Genomic DNA, 25,451 nt, shown 5'->3' with positions numbered 1-25,451 from the left:
GTGATAGTAATGGAGAAAAAATTACATATTTTTACATTTTTATTATAAAACGGACATAAGGCTGAGCTGACAACAAGGTTAGGACAATTTTCATGTTGCTTTCGAAACAAATAATTGACAACAAATTACTCATCTTAAAATATGACATTGGAAAGGCGCTCTGTTTATCTTATAGGCTAACCATGGATGGTGGTGAAGTTATATTTGCATAGCAACTGATATAATAGAATAAAAATAGACATAGGATATAGTCTTTACACACAGCATAGAATGACACCGTGGCAGCTTGACGACTGACTGCAGCAAAGCTCACGGATGTTGTCACGTCAGCACTTGCACGGCTCAACTCACGCGAGATTGCGTTTCAGGAAGTTCCACGTCAGTGTCCACTAGGCTGTTCACTGGAAAAACGCAACATTTGGACCCCGAGTGAAACTGTTCGCAACACATTTCTCTGATTTTATTGTGACAACACGGGGACAAAACATGGTAAGAGGCATTTTAAACATCCCAGAGTGTGTTTTTGTTTGTATACATGCCAACTTATTTGTTTTAAAAAGAGCCGTGAATCAATGTCAAATAATAATATCTTGCAGCTAGCTTAGCGGCTAATTAGCTTGAGTTAGCACGAGAGCTTGTAGCTTACGGCCTTTTAGGATTTCTAACCTAAGCTTTTTTTTCCAGTGTTAGCATGTGGGTACATTTGTGTTGAGTTAGTTGCGCAGTTATTACTAACGGATGCACAGTTACAGATTTAGCTTGATTAAACGAAATGTATTGAGTTGAATGCTAGCTGCTAATCGATGCTTTGGTTTTGCTACCAGTTGTTGTTTGAAGCTTCATTGCTTTTAAGATACACTTTAAGTTCAATATAACTCCTGTAACAGCGCTTGGAAACACTGATCTCTTTCCGTCTTTTCAGCCTCTGAGGCTGGACATTAAGCGGAGGCTGACAGCCAGGTCAGACCGGGTGAAGAGTGTGGACCTTCACCCAACTGAGCCATGGATGCTGGCTAGTCTGTACAACGGCAGCGTCTGTGTTTGGAACCATGAAACTCAGGTACGAAGCCAGTGTGACAGTCGTGCCAAATTGCTTATATAAAAAAGACTGCTGACTTCACATCCATATAGATGAACACTGATGTGTCGCATCCATATGTTGCAAACTATAAGCCGGCTCTCTTTTCAGACTCTTGTCAAGACTTTCGAAGTTTGCGACCTGCCTGTCAGAGCTTCTAAATTTGTGGCAAGGAAGAACTGGGTCATCACAGGAGCGGTGAGTGATATTTACTTGTTTCTGTTGGGATCACAGCTCAGAAAAAAAAAAAGCTGACAAATTCAAAGGTGCTGTATGTTAAATGAAATACTCCAAAAAGTTTAAAATGTTATGGATATTATAAACAAGACATGGTAAATGAAAACATGCTCTTGTGACTGTCATGGATGGGGTTAAAAGACTGACCAGTATTCTCGATAACTTAGATAGCATCCTCTTTTCTGAAAAACTGCTTTCAGAGTGTCAAGTTCCAAATCAGCTACATTTCTGGTCCTGTGGATCAGCTTATTGCCCCATCAAACACAACAGAATAGAGAATGCTACTGGCCACTAGAAAATCTTGTGCATCATCCAGCAGATATTAAAAGAGCTCAGTCATTTCAGAAAGTAGATATTCCTCTAGCACTTACTGTAGGGGGTCTTCTGTATTTTTATTGAAGTTCAGTTTTTTGTTATTGTGGTCATTCCTTGTGTCTGCCCAGATCTCATGTATAGAAATACGAATCATCAGTGTTCCAATCCTCCCCAACTAGCTCTGTAGTTTTTGTCACATTAAGATGCAGATTGTTCTGCTCACACTATGTAACAAAGTTGCCGCCACAGCATAGTTCCTCATCACCCTACCTGATCCCACACATGCTGTGGTCTGCCACTCAAATAGTCAACTACCAGGTCACTAGGGAGACATCCACCTGCATCTAGTAAAAGCAACAGAAGTGCCAAATAGTAACTTTTAAGTAATACTTTTAAAAACTAATGACATGATTTTTTTAAGGATATTGTTATCTTTCAGATGTTATGTGCACTAAGTTTTTGAGGGAGTCACATGATCATATCCTGTTTTCCAATGTTGTCAAAATCTTAAAATGATGTGTTTTCAAGTAGTAACTCAGCTTTTTTATTATCCCTGTGTAGGATGACATGCAGATCCGTGTGTTCAACTACAACACCTTGGAGCGAGTCCACATGTTTGAGGCACACTCCGACTACATTCGTTGCATTGCTGTCCATCCAACCCAGCCATACATCCTCACCAGCAGCGGTACGCTAGTAAACTCATGATTTCTTTCTTCATTTAATTTTTTTTGTAAATCTGTGGCATTCTGCATACACATGCTTCACAGATCATACTATGAAGACTTGTCTTTATGCATGACTGTGTTTTTGTGTCATTGCAGATGACATGTTGATCAAGCTTTGGGACTGGGAGAAGAAGTGGTCATGCAGCCAGGTGTTTGAGGGTCACACTCATTATGTTATGCAGATTGTCATCAACCCCAAGGACAACAATCAGTTTGCCAGTGCTTCCTTGGACAGAACAATTAAGGTAGGAGCCCCTTGCTTTGTATTTTCTCACTTCTGCTTCTGCTAAAGCTGAGTCCTGTTTCCCGTGGTAAGACTTGAGAAGGTTCATGATCTTTTAAGAATTTATGCAGACAAGGGTATCCGGTTGGAATTTGAGCTTATACTCTTAAAAAAAAACAACTTGTCAGCATTTAAGGTAAAATGTTTATTATTTTGTGATGGTGCACAGAAATTATGTGGTAAAATAGCTTTTTCTTTTTAAAATGTCATCAGGCCAGTGTCTGCTTTTCCGGTTTTATACTATAGTGAAATCCCACAGCAATATTTACTTCACTTCAAGGTTTCTGGAAATTAGTCCTAGGAGCTAAATGTTTTGGAAAGTTCTGGAGGAATAGTATATCTGCACCGTGGATTGTGAACTGTGGGTCATACACTATTGTAGGTTCCTTTATGACTATAAATTACACATATGTAGTTAAAAGTTCCTGAAGTATTTGTAGTCATGTTCTTGGGGTTCTTACAGGTGTGGCAGCTTGGCTCTTCATCTCCCAATTTCACTTTGGAAGGTCATGAGAAAGGAGTAAATTGTATTGATTACTACAGTGGAGGAGACAAGCCCTACCTGATATCTGGGGCTGATGATCGCCAAGTCAAGATCTGGGACTACCAGGTAGGAGAATTTCCCTTGATTTTCCTAATGTTGTGATTATTTGCTTGTGCTACTGCGGTAAGAGTTGGTTTAGCATTGTGTGCATGTGAGTGTTTCACCCATTTGTCGCTGTGTGTTGTAGAACAAGACCTGCGTTCAAACTCTGGAGGGCCACGCCCAAAATGTCTCTTGCGTCAGTTTCCACCCAGAGCTGCCCATCATCATTACTGGATCAGAGGATGGTGAGCAGGAATCCCACTCCTCCTCACCTGTGCACCCACAAAATGCATCTTTTGCCATCTCATTAATTATTGCTTTTCACACTGTGTTCTCTCTCCCTCTACAGGGACCGTGCGTATCTGGCACTCGAGCACTTACCGCCTTGAGAGCACACTGAACTATGGCATGGAGCGAGTGTGGTGTGTGTCGGGTCTCAGGGGCTCCAACAATGTGGCGCTGGGCTACGATGAAGGCAGCATCATTATCAAAGTGAGGGAAAGGAAGAAGACAAAGACTCACTATGAATTTGAACTTTACTAATTTATAGCTGAATTTTATCAAGGTTATCATGTTTTGTAAATGAATTATGTGTTCAAAACTTAAATCTATTTTCATCCTCTTCCAATCTATCTTCTTTTTCCGTCATCCACTCCCGGGTAGGTGGGTCGGGAGGAGCCAGCCATGTCTATGGACACCAATGGCAAAATCATTTGGGCCAAACACAGTGAAATACAGCAGGCCAACCTGAAGGCCATGGGTGATGCCGAAATCAAGGATGGAGAGAGGCTACCGTTGGCTGTCAAAGACATGGGCAGCTGTGAGATTTACCCTCAAACCATCCAGCACAACCCTAATGGAAGGTAGACATGCACTTGGTCCAGCCCTTTTTTTCTTTTTTTTTTTTATAAATCCACAGAAATGAGCATCACAGATGTTTGTTTCTGGTCATTTTATAATAACATTTCTATCAGAGGAGCTTCATTTGCACTTTTTCCATTTACCAGGTTTGTTGTGGTGTGTGGAGATGGAGAGTACATAATCTACACCGCTATGGCATTGAGAAACAAGAGCTTCGGCTCGGCACAGGAGTTTGTGTGGGCACACGATTCTTCTGAGTAAGTGAACATTTTAAAACGTAACTTGAGCGTAACTTTGCCCTAATCCTTTGCTACTCTCTTATTGAATAACATCTGTATTTCTTTGTTAAAGATATGCCATCAGAGAAAGCAGCAGTGTCGTCAAAATCTTTAAAAACTTCAAAGAAAAGAAATCGTTTAAGCCCGACTTTGGAGCTGAAGGTAATGAAATCTTAGCTGCCTGGTGGATTTGTGGTACTGGAAGTGGAAGTATGTTGGCTGTCTTTCTCACCAGACGTTTTCCCTGTATTTCTGCTCTACAGGTATCTATGGAGGTTTCTTGCTTGGGGTGAGGTCGGTGAACGGCCTGGCATTTTACGACTGGGAGAACACAGAGTTAATCCGCCGCATTGAGATCCAGCCCAAGCATGTAAGACTGGCTTTCTTCTACTGAGTTAGATATTTGTTCTCAGTCCTGGTCCCTGTTTATCAGTCTGGAAACTCTGTGCATTTTTAATTGAAGTCACCACAAATTACTTTTGTGCTTCTCTAACCTTATTTTTAGCACTGGCCTATATAAATAAGTTAGTGAGTGACTGTCAGAAGCTCTTGTCCAGTAATTCTAGTAGGGTTACCTTTTTCTTTCTTTTTTCTCATATTTTTCAGATCTTCTGGTCAGACTCTGGTGAACTGGTCTGCATTGCCACAGAGGAGTCCTTCTTCATCCTGCGCTACCTGGCAGATAAAGTCGCTGCCTCCCAAGAGAACAACGAGGGAGTGACAGAGGATGGTATTGAAGATGCCTTTGAGGTAGGTGTGTGGATGTGAGTGCATTCACATCCTTTGTTGGAAGTCAGTGTTTAGAATAGCTTAGCATAATGTAATACTTGATCTAAGAAATATATTTGACCTTTTATGACATGTTCAGGTCCAGGGAGAGATCCAGGAGATTGTCAAGACTGGGCTCTGGGTTGGAGACTGCTTCATCTACACCAGCTCTGTAAACAGACTCAACTATTACGTTGGAGGAGAGATTGTCACAATTGCACACTTGGACAGGTAAGAATGCAGACTATTTAGGCTCGAGTTGAATAGAATTGCTCTCCCGACTTTATTAGAAACACAGTCCAGCAATGCAGAAACTCAGCAGATGATTACAGTAAATATGTAATCTACAAAAAGAATAAGCGGCCTCTAAAATTAGCCTTGGTGCTTTTTCACACCTACTTCCTTTTCTGCAGGACCATGTACCTACTGGGTTACATACCTAAAGATGACCGTCTGTATCTGGGAGACAAGGAGCTCAATATCGTCAGCTACTCCCTGCTGGTCTCCGTCCTGGAGTACCAGACTGCTGTAATGAGACGGGACTTTGGAATGGCTGACAAGGTGCTACCCACTATCCCTAAAGAGCAGAGGACCAGGGTGGCACACTTCCTGGAGAAACAGGTTAGCAAAGGCGATTCATTCATCTTGAAACACAACTGGACTTTAAACATGAGCTGTAGAAAACTGGTCTATTAGAGGTTATTTTAATGGTTGTCTTTTGAGTTGTGAGTATGGTTAAGGTTTCAATTTCTTTGGCTCATCAGGGTTTCAAGCAGCAGGCCCTGGCAGTGTCCACAGACCCTGAGCACAGGTTTGAGTTAGCCTTGCAGCTGGGAGAGTTGAAGATTGCTTACCAGCTGGCTGTAGAAGCAGAGGTAAGGACACAGAAGCAAACGCAAACTCTGTATCAAAGGCTTGACCTAAATTGTAATTTGATGTCACAATGGATCAGGTTTTCTGTCCAGTACATTTCTGATATTTTTTACTCTGTTCTCTACAGTCAGAGCAGAAGTGGAAGCAGCTAGCAGAGCTGGCTATCAGTAAGTGCCAGTTTGGCCTGGCCCAAGAGTGCCTGCACCATGCCCAGGATTACGGTGGCCTGCTCCTCCTCGCTACAGCCTCCGGTAATGCTGTCATGGTGGGCAAGCTGGCTGAAGGAGCAGAAAGGGATGGCAAAAACAATGTAGCCTTCATGACCTACTTCCTTCAGGGAAAGTAAGTGTGAGATGTACGAGCCTGCAGGGGCGAATTGTGGAATAGAACCATGTTGTTGTTCACGCTGAAAATAAGGCTACCAGGGTAATTCATGCCTTGCTGCTGTGCTTTCTCCACAGACTGGATCAGTGTTTGGAGCTTCTGATCAGAACAAACAGACTACCTGAAGCTGCCTTCCTGGCTCGCACTTACCTACCCAGCCAGGTGTCCCGCGTGGTCAAATTATGGAGGGAGAATCTGGCCAAGGTCAACCAGAAGGTTAGTTACGTCTTTGAGATTTTTGTTTTAGTTGTTAAACTCAATCAGCATCAGTCTAGATATCTGTTCTTGGTCATGACCTGCATCTTCATTGTAGGCGGCTGAATCCCTAGCAGACCCTACAGAGTATGAGAATCTGTTCCCCGGGCTGAAAGAAGCCTTTGCAGCTGAACACTACCTGAGAGAAACCTGCTTGGGCACCACTAGGCCTGCTAAAGACTATCCACTTGTTACAGTAAGCTGAATGACTTTGGTTAAAATACTTAAATTATGCAGTGAGGAGACGGTGATTAAAGTACTCACTGAAAGTCCTTGATGACTTAAGTAAAAAAGATGCTTAGTTTTGGGTGAATTAACTGTGTTATTGCTAATATGGCAGCACTTCTGAATTTGTATCTGACATTTTCAGCCCAATGAAGACAGAAACATTCTTGAAGAGGCCCAGGGATACGAGCCCAAAGGAACCTTCCTACCTCCTGTCTCTAAGGTTTGCATACAGTATCAATATCTCAGTACTTTTGTATTATCCTGATTACTGTTCATTGTTCTGTAGCTTCTGTAGGCTGTAAAAATGAATAAAAGCTGGAGAAATTAGTGGCAAGTAAAATTTAAAATTCCCTTATTTAATTCACTTTTTTAGCAGACAGAAGATGAAGAGGAGGCAGCAGCTCCCATTGCTGCAGTGACACCTTCACAGCCTGAGCCTGCTCCTCCTGCAGCAGTGGAGAAAGAGAAAGAGGCTGAAATCGATGAATTCTCACAGAAAGATAAGGTGAAGACTTTTGCTCCTTATTTTTGATTTATTATGCGGTCACAATCAATCCCTCTTCTAGTGTGGAAGTGATGACTTAGGTTTTATTCATACAGAACAACTTGTAGCACATACTGTTCTTAGTTGATGAAGTGAAATCAAATGAAAATTCAGCTGGAACATTGTTTAAAAAAGGATTTTCCTTTTTTGTATGCGTCTCTCCGTCCTAGACTCTGGATGAGCTCGAGGTGGACCTGGACAACATGGAGTTGGATGACATTGACACCACAGATGTTAACCTTGATGATGACTTTCTCGATGATTGATTGAGACCTGCCAACAGTCTGCTCCCAAGCACTCTATAGAGCATATTTAAAAGAAAAAGAGAGACCAAATCCCTTTTCCCCACTTTTTTTTTCTTTTGTATTTGTCCGTAAAATGTTATATTGTCATATCTGCCTACTGCAGTGTTTGAGTGGCAGATCATGATATCAGTGATGTTTTATCCACAGAAGAAAGGTAGACAGACTCCCTCATTTTGTAAACCATTTATTGTTTGAGAATTTCAGAAAAACTGTCCACTGGGCTGTATTTTATTACTCTTTGCTTTTTGTTTTGCTTTTTTCTGTTGTGGCAAGTGAACATTCATTCAGTCCAATAAACTGGTTTCTGTACATATTCACATTTGACTAAAGAGCGTCTTACTCTTGATAGTTATCGCAAAAACTAACAAATGCAGCTTTTAATAATGAAGCAATAATAAGTTCCTCAGCAGCATTGAGTGTGTCAGGGTCCAGCTGGGGTCTTTGCTCATCATCTGCAGCCACTTACTGCAGCACTGAGCAATTCCTGAGATGGTGTGGTGTACGGCTTGGCCACGCATCTCTAACTTTTTAAGGAGTTTTGGTGGTTATATCAGAATCAGCATACTTTATTAATCCCTAAGGAAATTATGTGGGTTACAGATGCTCCAGTACAGTAACAGAAACAGACTAGACTTGTAGTTTGTTAATCTCCACTGTGCAAACTATTGCTCTCCAACCTCACTGTTCCACCTCCGTTTTCAACTTAGGATATCATAGCCTCTTCCTCTCGCTGGCCTGACCCATGCCATCCTCCCATTCTACTGCCAGCTGTATAAATTACACAGACACACATGCATCGCTGCATAATAAACAGCATAATAATGCATAATTATTTAGAAAGTTCCAGTGATGCAAGTCTTGTAATTGTCAGAAAAACAGACCTGCTTTTAAAAAAACAGGAAAACCTACAAACGTCTTTTGGCACCAGCAGCATTTGTGTAATTAACATTAATAGTGTCTCTGTTGCACCATGTAGGTGTGGCAGTAAGTCAGACTCGACTAATATGCAGCCTTTACTAAGATTCAAGTTGTTACTCTCTGTATGAGAAAGGCCCATTGTGCATCTTCTAACTGTTTTGGACAGGTTAAACGACTTTATGCCCGTAAACATGTTAAAAAACAAAAACATTTTTACTGCAGTGCACTTAAGTGCATTCTTTTAGGTTGTTTTCTGAGTATTGACACAATAACTGGCATCTCAGAAAGCAGTTAAAACTTGCTCCACATGCACAAGGTGCAATATTAGTATGAAAAGATATCATTTATTCCCCATAAAGAGTACTTTTATCTTATAGTACTTTAACTGTAGCTTCAGACTTTTTAAACTGTCATGTTGCTTTAACTGCATTGACAGTGTGTTTGCCATTGTCATGCCAAAAAAGTCAGCTGTTGCCAATCAGACACTTTCCACATTGTGCTTTTCTGTGTTCATAATTCAGTTTTTAAAAGGCAGTGTTTGATACTTGATATCTTGCTTTGTTATTTATGACATTTTGATAAGTAGCAAAAGTAAAGGTGGAATATTTCGACAGTTACATTTATAAAGATGCAATTTACAGCATTTGTTCTATCAAAATGCAATGCATCTGTATAGAAAGGACTATAAAAGTATGTTATCCTTCAGCCAGATGTATGCTATCTAAAGTGTAGATGTGTTTGTGTGTAAAATTTCACTGCACACCTCAAAGTAATAAGACACATTTTTATCTGGAATAGCAGGTAAACACAGATGTTACTAACCACATTAATTACGGCTTTGTGCTTAAATACAGCATAACCGGCATCAATGTCGGTAACACCTGTCTACAAGTTCATGTGCTATAAAACCTGTCTAAAGTGTGATCAGTGACCATATAATAAACTGAAGAATGTTAACCATGATCCACAGTCATAAATTAAGTTCTTTGACCTGCTGATGTGGGAAAAACAAATCACTCTGCCTTTCAATCACTCTGATTGGACTTCTTCTCAGTCTGAGTGGTGCTATGATAGTAATTACAAGGGGTCAGCAAAATTAATACACAAATAAAAATGTGGAAGGAGTCGTTTGATTTCAAAACCTCTCCCTCCATGCCAGTTCTCTGCTGTATGATGGGAAGCCCTACATTCTTGCACCCCCAACCTCGTCCTTGCAAATTTAAAATGTAAAGTGGAATTTTCCATTTGTCTTTCGTGTCACAGCTGAAATTTTTAATTTTAGAGTGATTAAGATCCAAATTCTAAGAGAGTAAAATGATAACTGACAATGATGGTCTTATTCTTTGCAATCCATATAAAGGTTCCAGCTATAAATTGGAGTATAAACATATTGAAGCTCTGTGTAAGTATACCATCATATAACTGTGGGTCTGTGGGGCTCCAAAACTGCTAAAGGCCGTTTAATGGCCTTACCAGAGCAATATGGGAGCCGTTAAATTGCCCCAGCTGTCCTCGAAAAGCTGTCACTCTCCTCCTCACCTGCGGAGGGCGCTCCTCCGAGACAGGCTTGGACGATTTTATGCAGTTTCGTGTGCAACAAAGTAAAGCCGAGCAGCTAGCGAGAAGGGAGTACGGACCCTTCTGAGATTGTTTATTTTTGCACCGCTTTGAAACTGTTTTTCCTCACGTATTTCTAAGGTTTTTGTGATATATTGTACGTTTTACACAAACGGAAACTAAAGCAATTCAGTCCTGGGGCCGTGTTTGGACGCTTTGTGGAACAGCAAGGTGTTTTTGTAATAGAGAGTCAGGCGTAACGTTAGCAAGCTGCCGTGAAGAAAAAAGAAAGGGGGGAAAAAAGGCAGAACCGGGCACTACGGAACAGGGTCGGTCAGCCAGAGAGAGCCGGGTGGACCACGGCAAAGCCGCAGCCGCCAGCGCCACGGGGAGTCGGGGCCCGAGAGGGAGCCTGCCAGGCCCTTGGCTTGATGCAACCAGTCTGCCTTGCCTTAGCCGCAGTCCGAGATGGGGGAGACCAAAATTATCTACCACCTCGACGACCAGGAGACACCATATCTGGTGAAACTGTCGGTGCCGGCGGACAAAGTCACGCTGGCAGACTTCAAAAATGTCCTCAAGAAACCAAATTACAAATTCTTCTTCAAATCTATGGACGATGACTTCGGGTAACTGTTAAAAGGTTCATTGTGTTTAACGTGGAATCGGCATGGACTGCTTAACCTCAGTCCATTCAGATTAACTGTAACATATTTGTTACCTCGTGGAGCTGGCTTGTCATCACTTCTAAGGTTACCTGTCTTTCAGTCATCAGCTAGCCGTTTGCTTTGCCGTTCCTTTGTTAGCTGCTAGCGTCCAGGTCGCATCGTTAGCAGGTCTGTTCAGCGTCCCGACCCCGTTTGTTTACATTGCTCGTGCTTAGCTTATGCTGTACTGTCTTACCAAGTTTGGTCATTTCCAGTTTCACGAACACTAAGAGAAAGCCTTTAATCGCATTTAAACTTATTGAAGACTAAATGAAACAAGGAGCAATTCATACTGTTACTAACTAGTTAATGACGTTACAGCTGTCAGTTGCTGCCTAATATATGAAACGCTTATGCTAGCAGGCTAATGAATGGATCTAACCGGACACTTGGTGAGTGAGTGAGACCAGAAGGCCCCTGCTGTTGTTGTCTATTAGCCTAAGGAATGCAAAGTTGGACACAGGAATGCCCTGTTCATCACTTTGGCAGCTTTATGAGCGTGTCCCTTTGTGTTAAAACATGGCCAGAAAAGTAGACGTTTTATGATCCTCCACACTTTACCTTCTTCAGAGTTAAATAAAAGGGAGAAATGTACTTTTTTGTTTTGTTTTTTTTTAAAACTCGAGCCAGGTTGCCAAAGTTTTTCTGGCTAAACTCAAACAAGGGTGGGGCAACAACCTAGATAGGAAGGACGAGTTTTGAAAGGATCCGCAGCTGTTTGTGTTGTTTCAAGAGTGGAGGTGCATGCACTAAATTAACTGTTGAAGCCTTAAAGTCTAGACTGGTGGTGTTTTAGGAACTTGTTAGACTGGTTTGGAGCCTGTGATCTTTACCAGGAAAGCCTCACTGACCATCAGTGTTCTCCCTGTCAAAGACCCGGCTAATCTTGACATCTCCAATACTCTGAGGCGCTTGTTAGATACATGCCTTATTTGTCCTCTTCATTGTGTAATAAGGTGTTGTTAAGATCTGCCTGCCATCTGATCCTTGCAAGCAGGACTGAATGAATGGGAGGGTTTGCGCGAAATTCACATGGTTACATTTACACATGCCTTTCGTGTATTTGCACCAGTCTGTAACGCATTAAGGCTTACTTCTATATATGAAATGGACAAGTGAGCCATCTTTTGAATAGTTTTCTGTGCGTGTGCCAGTAGTCTCAAACATTTGGTTATATTGAACATTGTCATTGATTCTTAATGTGTACAACTGTCCCCAGTTGTCAGTGTCTGTCCTGCTTGGTGGAATATATTGTCCAGCTCCACTTCCTCTAAATGCACCCTCATGTTTTATTGCCCAGGGAGTGCTTTTGTGTTGGTAATGTTTGACTGAAACAAAGCCTTGTTCTCTTTACAGGGTGGTAAAGGAAGAAATATCTGATGACAATGCTAAGCTGCCCTGCTTCAATGGACGTGTGGTGTCATGGGTAGGTCCAAAATACACGCTGCAATAACATTTATTTATTTATTTATTTTTTGCTGTTTGCTTGTGTGCGATAACTTGTGTGGTTAAGTGGCGTACATGAATGTGTAACAATGATTCCCATCTGTTGGGCTCTTACCCCAGTCGTGCTCAAGCGTAGGGGGAGGCACTGCACATCTGTGTGATAATATCATCATCACATAACGATCCTCAGAGCAGTATACATACACTGCTTTTCCTAAACCTTGTCTTTTTCACTGTAAAATATAATTTTTTTTTTAAGCACACAGGTTAATTGGCACATGTAGCACATACATGTACTTACATGCAGTTTCTTATTTAAAGCCTCTAAGCAATAATACTCCTGTCTCCACAACACTCGAGACATCTGGCGCTCGTGCACGGCCTCCCTTCCTCTCTTCTCGACATTGAAATTGGATTAAGAGCAAGTGAAATCACAGGATAGCCGGAAAATACTCCATAACAAAGGGCCTCACTGCAGGTCATCTAACAAGAAGATTGAATCTCACAGGCAGGAGAGAATAAAGCAGAGAGAAAGACTGCTCTGTGTCGTGATGTGAAAGGCTAAAGCACTCGCTTAATTTCTACAGTGTGGTTTTAATTATTCGAGCATCATCAACATGGCATTATTGCTCCATTCTGGAGCGTATATTCCAGCGTGCTCGTCCTAATGCGTCTCTTTGTTGTGGTCGTTTTCATTAGACTGCGCGGAGGTTTAGTTTAATGTGTTTAAAAGCCAGTTCCCCTTTGTGTGCGTTTGCTCCAAAGTGTTTGTTATCTCTTGAGGGTTGTTGCAATGTTCCACATACAGTCAAATGTTATTTCTGTTAGAGTATGTCCATTTGTTTGTCTCCGCTGTTCGTCTGTTGTTTCAGTGAGCTGATTGATTATTCTCTGGGGTCCAGAGGCCTGGCTGGCTGCACATCATTTCATTACAACAAGCCAGCACCCTGTATCTCCTGTTCTGTAGCTCCCTTTAGTGCACACCAAAGTAGACTCTTGTGATTGTGATTAAGAGCAGAAGACTAATTTTAGCTATCTTGCCACATAGTAATATAGCTGAATTATTATGACAGTACAGGTGATTTGATTTGATATACTGATTTCCTGTTTCAGCACAACATATTTATCTTTCCAACATCTTCACACTCACTTTGTTGCTGTAATTTAATTTAGTTTAGATGTCACAGCTTGATTTCTAATAAACATGCACTGAACGAAAGAGATTTCTCAAGTGCATAATGGCTGTGCATACACATAATGGCTGTGTGAAATTGAACCTGATTTTTTTTTTTTTTTTAAATATTTTTTTTTACATTGGATCCTTAAGATTGAGGTCAGCAGCTGCTGAATCTGAACTTTTTCAGCACCACAGGTTGCTGTTGATGGCTACAGTTTCACACTGGTCTCATGTCATCGTTGAAACTTGTTTTTGCATGCAAATACATGCTTCATTTCTGATATGGATGACTTCCAAGATTCCACAAAAACCACAGCAGGATTTAAGTTATATTGTTTTGTTGTCTCAAGCTAACAAACACTAGCATGTGGTAAAAGTGGAAATAAATGCATACCGGTAATTTAATTTCTGAGAAAACATTAGTTCTGGTCTGTTGGAGACCATTTTTCCCCCTACAATTTGGTAACTTAGGCAACACTGTCAGGTACACAAACCACAAGTCTTGGCTTGGGCTCTTTCTTTTTCAACTTGCTGAATTCACAGCTGCTTTTGTAGAGCTTTGCTCTCTCAGTAGGAAACTAGTAGGAGGCAGATTAAGTCTGAATTTTAGCAAGAGACTGTAGTCCCTTTCTGCAGGAGATTTTGAAATGTTTGTGTCATACTTTTAGGAAGTTAGAGTAAAACATGACACACAGTGTATAGCCTTTGAATGTGGATGTGAATGAAGGTCTGCTGCTCACTCGTTCTGTGTCTTTCTGTAAATTCTTCTCTCTGAGAGATACTCATCCCCCTGAATGACCCGACTCTTTGTCTGTTGACAGTTGGTCTCCGGAGACGGCGCGCACACGGACGCAGGCTCGGTGGCGGATAGTTTAGAGCCGACACCACCTCTGGAGAGGACCGGGGGCATTGGAGACTCGAGACCCCCTTCCTACCAGTCAGTGAACTCAAACGAGACTTTGTGGACTTTGATACTTTATATTTTGTTTTACTGTGAATGAGAATGAAATATATTGTGCTTAGTGTGTGTCTGTGTGTTTTTTGAGTGTCTTGAATGAGTTCTTCTGTGTTGCCAAATAAGAACAGTAACAGGAAAGAGCAAATTAAATCAAAAAAGTGTGATATCTTGTGACTGCCCTGGAGGAAAGAAAATCTAGCTTAATTCTTGCAGGCATTTATCCGTAGGCTATTATGATCATACTTAAGCCCCTGGTTACTAGTTGTTGTTTTTTTGTTTTGTTTTGTTTTTTAAAAATATTTCTATCTAAAGAAATATGCTATGTCTGCAAGTAAAGTGTTAAAAAAAGAGACTATTTTTATCACCACACTGAAAATCCATCAACACAACATCTGCAATTCTTTCCAAATATTCAGGTACAGATCGCTTTCTTAACCACAGTGAACCAGAGTAGCCAGCAATTTGATTCTTATAAAGCTCTTTTAAAATAAACATTAGTTTTAGTGGCTGCTGAATAAGCTCAAATGCCCTGATCATGATGTTTTGTAACTCCGTCTCTCTTTAACACTCGCTCTCTTGTCTGAAGTGGGAAAGCAGCAAGTGGTCGGGACAGCCTGGACAATGACACAGAGACCGGCTCCATGGTGTCTCAGAGGAGAGAGCGGGAGAGGCCGCGACGGAAACACACTAATGACCATGGTCAGAAAGAAACTTGCTGCTTATTCTTGTTTTTCATTGCACGTATCAGTGTTGTTTCCATGTATTTCACAACTTATGAATAACAGTTATCTTGTTGGTAAAAAGTAAGTGTAGCGTGATTGACTTTAGACATGCAGTATCCTTTGATTGTTTTATTTTTCTAGCTTAAGTTTTTCATTTAAAAACCTGCTGCAGGTGGGAGGCAGAACGGGTACTCATCGCGGGGTATGGGACGCGGAGGCGCCGAGTACGACAGCTGCTCGTCCTTCATGAGCAGCGAGCTGGAGTCCACTTCCTGCTTTGATTCAGATGATGACGATGCAACCAGCAGGTCAGATGTGTTATATAGCTGTTGAGCTGGTTTGTTGCAAAAAGAAGAAATGCATTTGGCTTCAGGAATGCATGTGGAGTTATAGTTGATGGTTTATGGCAAAGATTAGTACTGTCTAATTGTGTGCTGGTTTTTGTGGTAACCTCAGGGTTCTGCTCCAGCGGTAATCCTTGCAGCCCACTGCAGAGACTCTGCTGGTCTCAGTCTTTAGGCATCTGACGGGATGTTTTTCCCGTTTAATCAGCTTCAAAAGAGCTGGATTAAAAACCTCTTACGTATTTGGGGGGATTCTGACGCAGAAAGAAATCAGAGTTTTTTTGTTTTGTTTTGTTTTGTTTTTTGTTGATTATGTTGTAACCTTCAAATGTAATTCGATGCTGTCTTATAGTTAAAGCTCATTCTGACTTGTAGAACTGTTTTCCTTCTGGCTTTCAAATGGCTTCCTTTTAAACAATGTCTTTTTATTAAGAGTTTTTCCTTTATGCATATAAAAAAGGTTCTGAGAATAGAAGGATTACGGATGATTTGTTCATTTGGGGCAATTAGCCCATACACTTAAGGTTAAAAAAAAAAAAAAAAGGTAAAATAAAGAACCTTTTTTTTTTTTTTGTCCCCCAGATAACATAGTCCCTGCAAAATAATCCCATTAATTCCCACCCAGGTCACTGCCCTAGACCTGTTCACCTGACATGAGGGAGTTGCACACAGACAAAAGTAAATGCACCTGAAAGATTCTTATAGATTTTGAAATGCATCAAGGAAAGAACTGCACATGCTTTGAAATTATCTAGTAGAGTTTTGGAGTGTCTTATTTTTTCCAGTTTTAGACATGAGGTCATATAACCACTGTTTGTTAGTGGGAGGTGCAGCGTCCCCGCCACCTCAGTAGAATTGCCCTCCTGGCCAACAGGGAACAGAAAGATAGCGCCTGTCTTTTAGAGGCCGGTAGAGGCATCTCATTCCCACTGATGCCAAACAAAGCAAGAAGGGGGTCAGGCGCCAGCGTCACACTGAGAATCCTGGACAGGGTATGGAAAACCTCTGTCCAGAAGTGGACAAGATTGGGACAAGACCAGTACTGATGGATCAATGAGGCTTCAGCAGTTTTGCAAATGCCTTTCTTTTAAGTAGGTAGTAGTATGGTTAGCGTTTGATTACTAAATTTATATGGTAAAATTAAACAGCAGTGGGTTATTTATTCTTACTGTAGACTGGAGTATTTGAGCCCTGGTAACAAACTTGAAATGGTCACGATGAAGCTATCTGTTTATTCATGTTCATAGAAACAAATTTCTATGAGGCAGCATGACTGTAAGTAATGTATTTCAATTGGAAGTATTCTTTGTGTCTGAAGCACATACACTTGTTGGCCACTTTGTTAGGTATACCTTGCTACTACCCATTTGGACTCTTGCTTACCTTTAGAACTACCTTTATTTTTTGTGGCACAGCACAGTGCTGGAAACATTCCTCAGCAATAGTGGCTCATGTTGCATCACACAGATGCTGCAGATTTGTCGAATGCGCATGATATGATATGAATCTTCCATTCCACCGCATCCCAAAGGGGCTCTGTTGGATTGAGATTTGGTGACTGTTGAGATCATTTAAGTACATTGAACCCATGACCATGTTCAAGAAACCAGTTTGAGATGATTTAAGGTTTGTGGCATGGGCACACTTTCCTGTTGGAAATGGGTACACTGTGGTCATAAACGGATGGACATCAGAGCCTCAGTTGTTGCAGCAATATTATAACTAAATATTGGTACACTGGTGAAGATTAGTATGTAGAAAATTAGAGATATTTGCTTATAAGGGGGAAGTTTACATCCAGAAACTTCAAAGATTAGATCGTGGCTACTTTCAAAGACTCCCATGAGACAATTTGATCTGCATCTGTTATTTAGTTATTATTTATTTAATTTTAAATCGTGTGGGTTTTTTTTGTTTTTTTTCCCCTCCTCTTCAGGTTTAGTAGCTCCACTGAGCAGAGCTCTTCTCGTCTAATGAGACGACATCGACGCCGGCGAAGGAAACCCAAGGCTTCCAATATGGACAGGGTGAGAACACTCTTAGTTGTAAAGGACAATAACTCAACCAAAGTTACCTAAAATTATCTTTCATGTTATAAGTCATGATTCTGCTCTTAATGTATTTTTTTTGCATTACTCTTAATTCTTGTCCTTATTTCATTCTTCAGTCTTCGTCATTCAGCAGCATCACAGACTCCACCATGTCGCTGAACATCATCACTGTGACTCTCAACATGGGTAGGTGATTTGCACACACACAGGAGTTAGATGTTTGTTCAGCGAGCATATGAAGTTAATAATACTTCATTTCTTTGAATATACTCTGTTCCTCCCCACCTCACAGAAAAGTATAACTTCTTGGGCATCAGTATTGTGGGTCAGAGTAATGAGAGAGGTGATGGAGGAATCTACATCGGCTCCATCATGAAGGGAGGAGCTGTGGCTGCAGATGGACGCATAGAGCCCGGGGATATGCTGCTGCAGGTGTGTGTCTGTGTTTGTGTCTTAAGTAGGAGACTGATGCGCACAAAATGAAAACAGTTTACAGTTGAATATCTGGAATTTAGACACATAGTGTGAGTGGATGTACACGTTGTAACTGAGACCAGCACTTTTACTGAAATGAATGATGTCAAGGGTTTCTGTTCTTGTGCATGTGTCACAGATACAGTTGGCTGTAATGTCATCGCTTGACATCATTCTTAGTGTTTTTACTCTTCGTATACACATTTTCTTTTAATCCAATCTTATCATACTGTAAAATATACTTCCCAGGAAAATTGCTTATTTGGGACCCCATATTGATGTCTTTCTGCAGTAGAACTGGAATCGCTGTGGGGCTGTGAAATTTTTATATTTCTGTTTATAGGAAAAATTGTAGTTCTGGGGCTACTTCTTAATGCCATATTGCTTTATCTCTCTTTATATATCTTTCAAGCACACTGAAGAATTCCTTCCTGTCCACTGTATCCTCTTTTGTGATCCCATCCACCTGCATTTCCTCTCTTACATCCACGGCAGCTCTGTCTTCAGCATCCTGCTCTAAATATACCCACTACCTCACTTCACATGTCCAAACCAGCTCAGTCTCTTTGCCTTTGAACTATCTGAGCGCTTCCTTTAAAGTATTAGTTCCACATTAGTTCTAACTTGGCATCTCATTGGGATATTTTTCTGTTTTTATTGATCTAGGTGAACGATATAAACTTTGAGAACATGAGCAATGATGATGCTGTTCGAGTACTAAGAGACATAGTGCACAAGCCGGGGTAAGCGAATGCAAAAGCAGCATCTATAACACAGGAGTGCAAAAAGACCAATAATTAACTGTCTATGTGTCTTTTTTACCAGCCCCATTACTCTGACAGTTGCAAAGTGCTGGGACCCAAACCCTCGGAGCTGCTTTGCTCTGCCCAGGAGTGAGTGGTTGTTCTGGAATAACTATACGCAGTGACACATTTTTTATTTTTTACTTGAAAGATTTTGTAATAACCTCATTAATTTCAGCTGCCTTCCCTCTCTTTAACAGGTGAGCCAATCCGGCCTATCGACCCCGCTGCATGGGTGTCTCACACGGCAGCCATGACTGGGGTGTACCCTCCATATGGCATGAGCCCTTCCATGAGCACAGTCACCTCCACCAGCTCCTCAATCAGCAGCTCGATCCCTGAGACTGAACGTGAGTCACATCACCCCCCGAAGCTGCCCGTTGGAGCTTGTCATCAGTGCACTTTTATCCAAAGCAACTTTCATCCTCCATTAACTCTTAGTCACAGTTTTTAGTTCATTTTCTTTTTGTCACCACATGGTCTCCACATTTAAACTGTACCACCTTTTGAGTTTTTAATTTACCTCTTTTTACTCTTTTGTTCCTCTTTTTTTTTGTTTTCTCCTTTGTTTCCTGGTACCTCTTTATAGCCTGCTTATTAAAAATAAATAAATTTGAGCATTTGAGGAAGAAAATAACTCCAGGTTTGTCATACCGCTTGGAACATTCAGCTCTCCCTCCTTGTGACCACCAAACCTCTGTTAGTAAGTCTCCGTGTTAAGTGCGGCCCTTCCCTCTCACTACATTCCTGTGACTATTATCTGTTCCAGCTTTTGCTGTGTTCAGCCTCAGCTACCATCTGCTCGGTAACTCGTGTCCAAATAGAGCCATAACTCACAACTTTCGTGTCTCCTTTAATCTTTGGAAGTTTTGCGATGCCTTTTCTTTTGGGAGAAAAATTTCCTTTTCTCTTGAAACATTGTTTAACTTGCCTTTTACCTATTAGTTACATGTCTATAATTCACTTAATAGAAAATATGAATGCCCTTTATCTTATTACATATCCACAATGTATTGTGAAGGGATTTTTTTTTGTTTTTAAAGAAGAAATGAAAAGTCTATTGAAATGGAGGCAGATGAGAAGGGACACTGTGACGCTTAGTCATGATAGCTGGTCTGAGAATGGACTGAAACTCAGTGAGATTATATGTAAGATACATTAGTGTTCTAGGGAGGACATGTAATTCACTGTGGTCTGGCTCATCTGGGGGATTTATCAAATCCAAGTCAGTTGCAGTCCACTTCAAACAAAGATCCAGTCAAATCCAGTCTTGATTCACGATTAGAACAGAACGGGGTCAAATAACAGCCGAGACCACAGGAAACCAAATATTTTTGAGGCAAATTCCAAAACAGGCCAACATTTTTTTTTTTTTCTTTAACCCCAGAAAACAGCACTCAGTAGTTCTTTAATTTTAAATGTTTTGGAAACAAAACACAATGTGGCTCAACAGTTTTATACTTGATGGAGCCGGACCTCCTTAAACCAAAATGTTTCAATTTCTGATTTAAAAGATTTAACACCGCCCACATGTTAACTTGCTCATGTCATCTTTCCTAGGATTCGATGACTTCCACCTCTCGATCCACAGTGACATGGCAACGGTTGCTAAGGCGATGGCCTGCCCAGAATCAGGTCTGGAGGTGCGAGACAGGATGTGGCTCAAGATAACCATCGCTAATGCCTTTATTGGTACGTCTGTCAAAGCGAGCTTGACTGGGCTTTTTAAAAATTACTCGCACTAGTATTCACGCACACATACACAGATCTTCTCAGCTTTTAGATTGAGTGTTTCACTGATGCCAAAGCAATACCTAAATACTGCTTCGATTAATTCAGTTGTTTTTTTGTTGTTGTTTTTACTTTTTTACATTTTGGAAAAAAAATGTTTAAATTCCAACAACTGAGAAACATTCAGCATGAGCTCGAATTGCCTTTATTATACCAAGGTGTATTACCAGGTTACCAGAGCTCAACAAAAATCAATGTTAAATTGAAGTATAGATAAATTGACCACCATCAGATTTATGTAAAGTTGCCAAAAAAGTTTTAAATATGATCAGTGAAGCTGTAGCCTCACGATTTGATTTCTAAAACATGTGCTTCAGGTTCTGATGTGGTGGACTGGCTCTTCCATCATGTGGAAGGATTCACAGATCGCCGTGAAGCTCGTAAATATGCCAGCAATTTGCTGAAGGCTGGGTACATCCGGCACACAGTCAATAAGATCACCTTCTCTGAACAGTGCTACTATGTCTTTGGAGACCTCTGTGGCAGTAAGTGGACTTTGAGCTCACTGATCTGCTTAGAGCGTGAGCAGTAACAGCAAGTTTCGCCAAAGTTTAAGTGGGATGCGACTTGAAAATCTAACGGAGTTGTCTTCTCTTTCCCTCAGACATGACCCACTTGTCTCTGCATGATCATGATGGATCCAGCGGTGGTGCCTCAGATCAGGACACCCTCCCCCCTCTGCCCCATCCTGGGTCAGCCCCTTGGCCCATGGCCCTGCCCTACCAGTTCCCCATTCCGCACCCTTACGATCTGCCGCAGCCCTTCCATGGTGGACCAGGAGCTGGCAGCGCAGGGAGCCAGCACAGTGGTTAGTGCAGTTTAATTAAGTCCATCCATCCATCCATCCATCCATCTTCATCCGCTTTATCCGGGGCCGGGTCGCGGGGGCAGCAGCCTAAGCAAAGAGGCCCAGACCTCCCTCTCCCCAGCCGCCACCTCCAGCTTATCCAGGGGGAATACCAAGGCGTTCCCAGGCCAGCCGAGAGATATAATCTCTCCAGCGTGTCCTGGGTCTGCCCCGGGGCCTCCTCCCGATGGGACATGCCTGGAACACCTCACCCTGGAGGCGCCCAGGGGGCATCCTTGTCAGATGCCCGAACCACCTCAGCTGGCTCCTTTCGATGTGGAGCAGCAGATGCTCTACTCTGAGCCCCTCCCGGATGGCCGAACTTCTCACCCTATCTCTAAGGGAGAGGCCAGCCACCCTTCGGAGGAAGCTCATTTCTGCCGCTTGTACCCGCGATCTCGTTCTTTCGGTCACTACCCACAGCTCGTGGCCATAGGTGAGGGTAGGGATGTAGATCGACCGGTAAATTGAGAGCTTCGCTTTTACACTCAGCTCCCTCTTCACCACGACGGACCGGTGCAGCGTCCGCATTACTGCAGCTGCAGCCCCAATCCGTCTGTCGATCTCCGGCTCCCTTCTCCCATCACTCGCGAACAAGACCCCGAGATACTTGAACTCCTCCACTTGGGGCAGGAACTCATCCCCGACCCGGAGTGGGCACTCCACCCTTTTCCGGCTGAGAACCATGGCCTCAGATTTGGAGGTGCTGATCCTCATTCCCGCTGCTTCACACTCGGCTGCGAACCGTTCCAGTGCGAGCTGGAGGCCCTCACCCGATGAAGCCAACAGAACCACATCATCTGCAAAAATCAGAGATGAGATTCTGAGGCCACCAATTAAGTCCTCAACAGATAAATTTCAAGCACTTCATATAAAATTACAATGTTAATTTTTGCAGTTTCTCCTCAAAGAAAAATCAAAATTCATGTCAGTAGCACACGGTTTCCCTAAAACTTTTAACAACTATGCTTCTACAAAGATGCAGAGCTCACAAGAAGGTAACCAGCCATTGCTGCTGAGGTTCATTAGGGCTTGCTATAGCTGCTTTTTTGTGAAAGAGTTCACTGTAAGACTTTATAAGCCTGTAGACAGATTCTGTGTGAAAGGGATATATTAAGTGATATTACAACATCTCTGCAGTGTATGAGGTGTGGAGTTTTACCTCCACACTTTGAATTCACTTATAGGAACAGTGTATGTTTAATAAGCTGACTTCAAAAACTTGAAGGACACAGCCTAGCTCTGTGAGTAGTGAAAAAGGACTCTTTCCATCACCCCCAAAGTCTTCAGATGTTGGTGTTTCTGTGTTTAATGTGTGTGGAACTAGAAAAGCAGACATAGTGGTTTAAGGTGCAGTTTCCTTACACACTGGAGATATTTATTAACCAACAACAGCTGGGCCCACTGAGACAACATCTTAGATGCTCTGTACTCATTTAACTTAAATGCACGGGTGAGTAGTGCACAAACTAGCAGGATGCAGAATGTAAAAGACAAAGTGTTGGGGTTTGGGTTTGCTTTAATATTTCTGGTGGAGAAGAGATTTTTTTTTTCCCCATGCTTCCAGTGTTTGTGCTAAGACAGGGTAACATCCTATACCTCTCTCTCGCGCTCTTTAGTAGACACAAAATTAAACTGACATGAATACTTTCCTATGTTTTTGGATTTGATGACATGCATTGGACCAAAGCATCCTCCACATCGAGTTTCTTTTTAATCAGATGAGCTGTTTTGGTTTAAATTAATCACTCTCAGGAACTTGCCCTAAAATTAAGCAGTCTGAGTGGGATAATAAAATAAAGACCTGTGACTGCCTTCAGGAATAGCTAAACTGTTTGGCCTGAATGCTCCTAGACTATGTCAGCATTAGTCATGCAGCTCTCCCAAGAGTCTCCTGCAAACTGGGTCAGCGCTGCCTTCGTGATGTCATTGGCACCCAATTAGAAAAAGATGTGATTTTTATTTTTTTAAACATACATCTCACTTGCATAATAATTTTGCTCTTTTTTTCTGTTCACAGGGAGCAGCGGTTCTAACTGTAGCAAGAATGAGGGCCGAAAATCCGGTGGCAGTGGCAGCGAATCAGACATCAGGAGCCACCGGGCACCAAGTGAGCGCTCAGTGGCTCCCCCTAGTGAACGAAGCGTCCGCAGCTCTGTGAGCCACCGCAGTGCCAACTCCCACTCTATAGCCTATGGGCCTGGTCTTGTGTACGGCCCCCCTGGCCTGCCCCCTCAGCCACCACATCTTTCTACAGCTGCACCTGGTGCCCCACCAGGCAGAGAGCTTGCCTCGGTGCCCCCTGAGCTCACTGCGTCACGGCAGTCTCTGCGAATGGCGGTGGGCAACGCCGGAGAATTCTTTGTTGATGTGATGTGACACCGGTTATAGAGACCTAAAGGCAGAAATGGAAACCACCCTGTTGTGTATGCTGAGAGAAAATGCTCCTCCTCTCTTGTACTTTTTCTTAGTAGTTGTAGTGGTCATACTTTCTTCAGTGAAGAAACACCCCCCCACCCTGCTCCAGATGGAACCAAAGCGCCTTTCTCAGTTTCCGCTCCATGGTGGGGAAGAGTTTTAGCAAGGACAAAGAGCAGAAGAAGGGAGGGAGGCAGTGGAAATGGTCAGCTGGGGAAGATGACTCAGTGCTTTTCCACATGGATGTTTTTCATTTGTTCTTCTTTTCACTCTTCCCTCCCTCCTCTGGGTTCCTTATCTAATGTTCTCTGTCCTCCCCCACCCCTGTCCACGTCAAAACTGAGAGAGACTGAAGCCTCTTCCCTCTTCCTGTTTTTTTTTTTTTTTTTTTCCCACTTGCTGACCTCTAACAAGAAAAAAAGAATGACTGAAAGAAGCTGAAATGAACACTAACTGTTAACCTTATTCAGACTTTTAAAGTATTTGCTTGACTTAAGAGAGAAAGAAAGAAATGTATGTAGTGCAAGAGAATTACAGTCCATACTTTGAGAATGCATTTGTTTTATTATATTTGTAGCTGGTCACAACTAGTTTCTTTTTCTTTTTAATGCTTAATATGAGCATCCAGTTTCCAGAGTCGTTTTTATACGGCACAACTACATTTTCATCTGCTAACCAGCGAATCTTCAGACTGTCTTGTGATAATGTATAGTGGAAAAAAAATTCTTACCATGACTTTCACACTACTCTTTTATCAAGGAAAATGTCTTTTTATTTATAAATATAGTTTTATGACTTAAATCTGCTGCTTCTGTTTTGTTTGCTTGTGTATACCTTTCTGCAAAACCAAAAACTGAAACCTAGTGAGTTTATTTTCCCCCCCCCCCTTCTATGGTACCTGAGGTTATATTTGCATTTAAAAGCAGTGGACTGCAAACCGTCCAGGCGCAGGAATGTGAAGGGTGGGCAGTCTGCTGTACAGATGTGTGAGTGTGTGTGTGTGTGTGTGTGTGTGTGTGTGTGTGTGAGTGAGAGAGTGGGGCGGGAGCGCTGTGAGAGTGTGCAAACGTTCACCCTGTGTACATTTGGACTTGCCCCAGACTGAACAACTCTATGCAAAACGTTCCCTGTGGTTTGAGGCGGAAACTCCTGTTGAGAGGGGATTCGGTTCAGTTTGGAAAATAAAATTGAAGTTGACTCTGCAGGACAGGGTAGAACAAGACCACCCATACTACCACCATGGAAAAAATAAACAAAATGCAATAGTGTTTTTTTCTTCTTCTTAAACTTCCTGGAGCCAATGAGAAATTGTCGATGTTTAACAAGTACAAATACATGTGAGCGCAATTCAAGTCTATTGTTTAAGGGATTCTAGCGCACTTTCCGGTTATTAAACATAACCATTATCTCCCGTAAAACGTGAAATGTTTTACGGAATAACTGAAATAACTGGCCAGTAACCGATGTCGCTTATCGTATCGAGGCCTGGGTGCGGTTTACACATCTTTCCAGCCG

The 25,451-nt window shown here is 42.0% G+C and overlaps 2 protein-coding genes across 4 annotated transcripts; both read left to right on the top strand.

Annotated features, from left to right (window-relative positions):
* The first annotated feature begins 355 nt into the window (after positions 1-355).
* Positions 356-8,042, top strand: copb2 (COPI coat complex subunit beta 2). Of its 2 annotated transcripts, none has more exons than XM_040022026.1 (22): positions 356-489; positions 923-1,060; positions 1,190-1,276; positions 2,192-2,318; positions 2,455-2,603; positions 3,105-3,251; positions 3,373-3,472; positions 3,577-3,719; positions 3,891-4,090; positions 4,235-4,345; positions 4,440-4,528; positions 4,630-4,736; positions 4,973-5,116; positions 5,235-5,365; positions 5,548-5,755; positions 5,899-6,009; positions 6,135-6,349; positions 6,469-6,607; positions 6,705-6,842; positions 7,017-7,094; positions 7,251-7,379; positions 7,589-8,042. In XM_040022026.1, the coding sequence occupies exons 1-22, from the start codon at positions 487-489 to the stop codon at positions 7,682-7,684; spliced, it is 2,790 nt and encodes a 929-aa protein (XP_039877960.1). In that variant the 5' UTR covers positions 356-486; the 3' UTR covers positions 7,685-8,042. The 2 variants fall into 2 exon arrangements, with proteins under 2 accessions (XP_039877960.1, XP_039877959.1); XM_040022025.1 differs by having other exon boundaries at positions 7,248-7,379.
* A 2,129-nt stretch (positions 8,043-10,171) lies between these two features.
* LOC120727638 (segment polarity protein dishevelled homolog DVL-3-like) lies at positions 10,172-24,737 on the top strand. Of its 2 annotated transcripts, none has more exons than XM_040022027.1 (15): positions 10,172-10,827; positions 12,262-12,331; positions 14,350-14,465; positions 15,073-15,185; positions 15,381-15,516; positions 17,489-17,579; positions 17,720-17,789; positions 17,896-18,035; positions 18,744-18,820; positions 18,903-18,970; positions 19,081-19,230; positions 20,441-20,572; positions 20,989-21,156; positions 21,276-21,479; positions 23,539-24,737. In XM_040022027.1, the coding sequence occupies exons 1-15, from the start codon at positions 10,667-10,669 to the stop codon at positions 23,895-23,897; spliced, it is 2,055 nt and encodes a 684-aa protein (XP_039877961.1). In that variant the 5' UTR covers positions 10,172-10,666; the 3' UTR covers positions 23,898-24,737. The 2 variants fall into 2 exon arrangements, with proteins under 2 accessions (XP_039877961.1, XP_039877962.1); XM_040022028.1 differs by lacking the exon at positions 23,539-24,737 and adding an exon at positions 22,359-23,461 and having other exon boundaries at positions 10,667-10,827; positions 21,276-21,498.
* Positions 24,738-25,451: the final 714 nt, after the last annotated feature.

This window comes from Simochromis diagramma, unplaced genomic scaffold (genome assembly GCF_900408965.1).
Source record: "Simochromis diagramma unplaced genomic scaffold, fSimDia1.1 OVJJ01000205.1, whole genome shotgun sequence".
In the NCBI taxonomy this organism is placed as follows: Eukaryota; Metazoa; Chordata; class Actinopteri; order Cichliformes; family Cichlidae; genus Simochromis; species Simochromis diagramma.
Note: the sequence above shows the minus strand (reverse complement) of the source record. Positions and strands in the feature narration are given on the sequence as shown.

Bases quoted from the DNA above. Each gene is read 5' to 3' on its own strand.
- copb2 (XM_040022025.1), top strand. The intron at 4,091-4,234 runs GTAGACATGCAC...TCCATTTACCAG, and splicing joins CAGCACAACCCTAATGGAAG to GTTTGTTGTGGTGTGTGGAG. The intron at 5,756-5,898 runs GTTAGCAAAGGC...TTGGCTCATCAG, and splicing joins CACACTTCCTGGAGAAACAG to GGTTTCAAGCAGCAGGCCCT.
- LOC120727638 (XM_040022027.1), top strand. From the start codon at position 10,667: ATGGGGGAGACCAAAATTATCTACCACCTCGACGACCAGGAGACACCA. The intron at 15,186-15,380 runs GTCAGAAAGAAA...AACCTGCTGCAG, and splicing joins GAAACACACTAATGACCATG to GTGGGAGGCAGAACGGGTAC. The intron at 20,573-20,988 runs GTACGTCTGTCA...CATGTGCTTCAG, and splicing joins CATCGCTAATGCCTTTATTG to GTTCTGATGTGGTGGACTGG.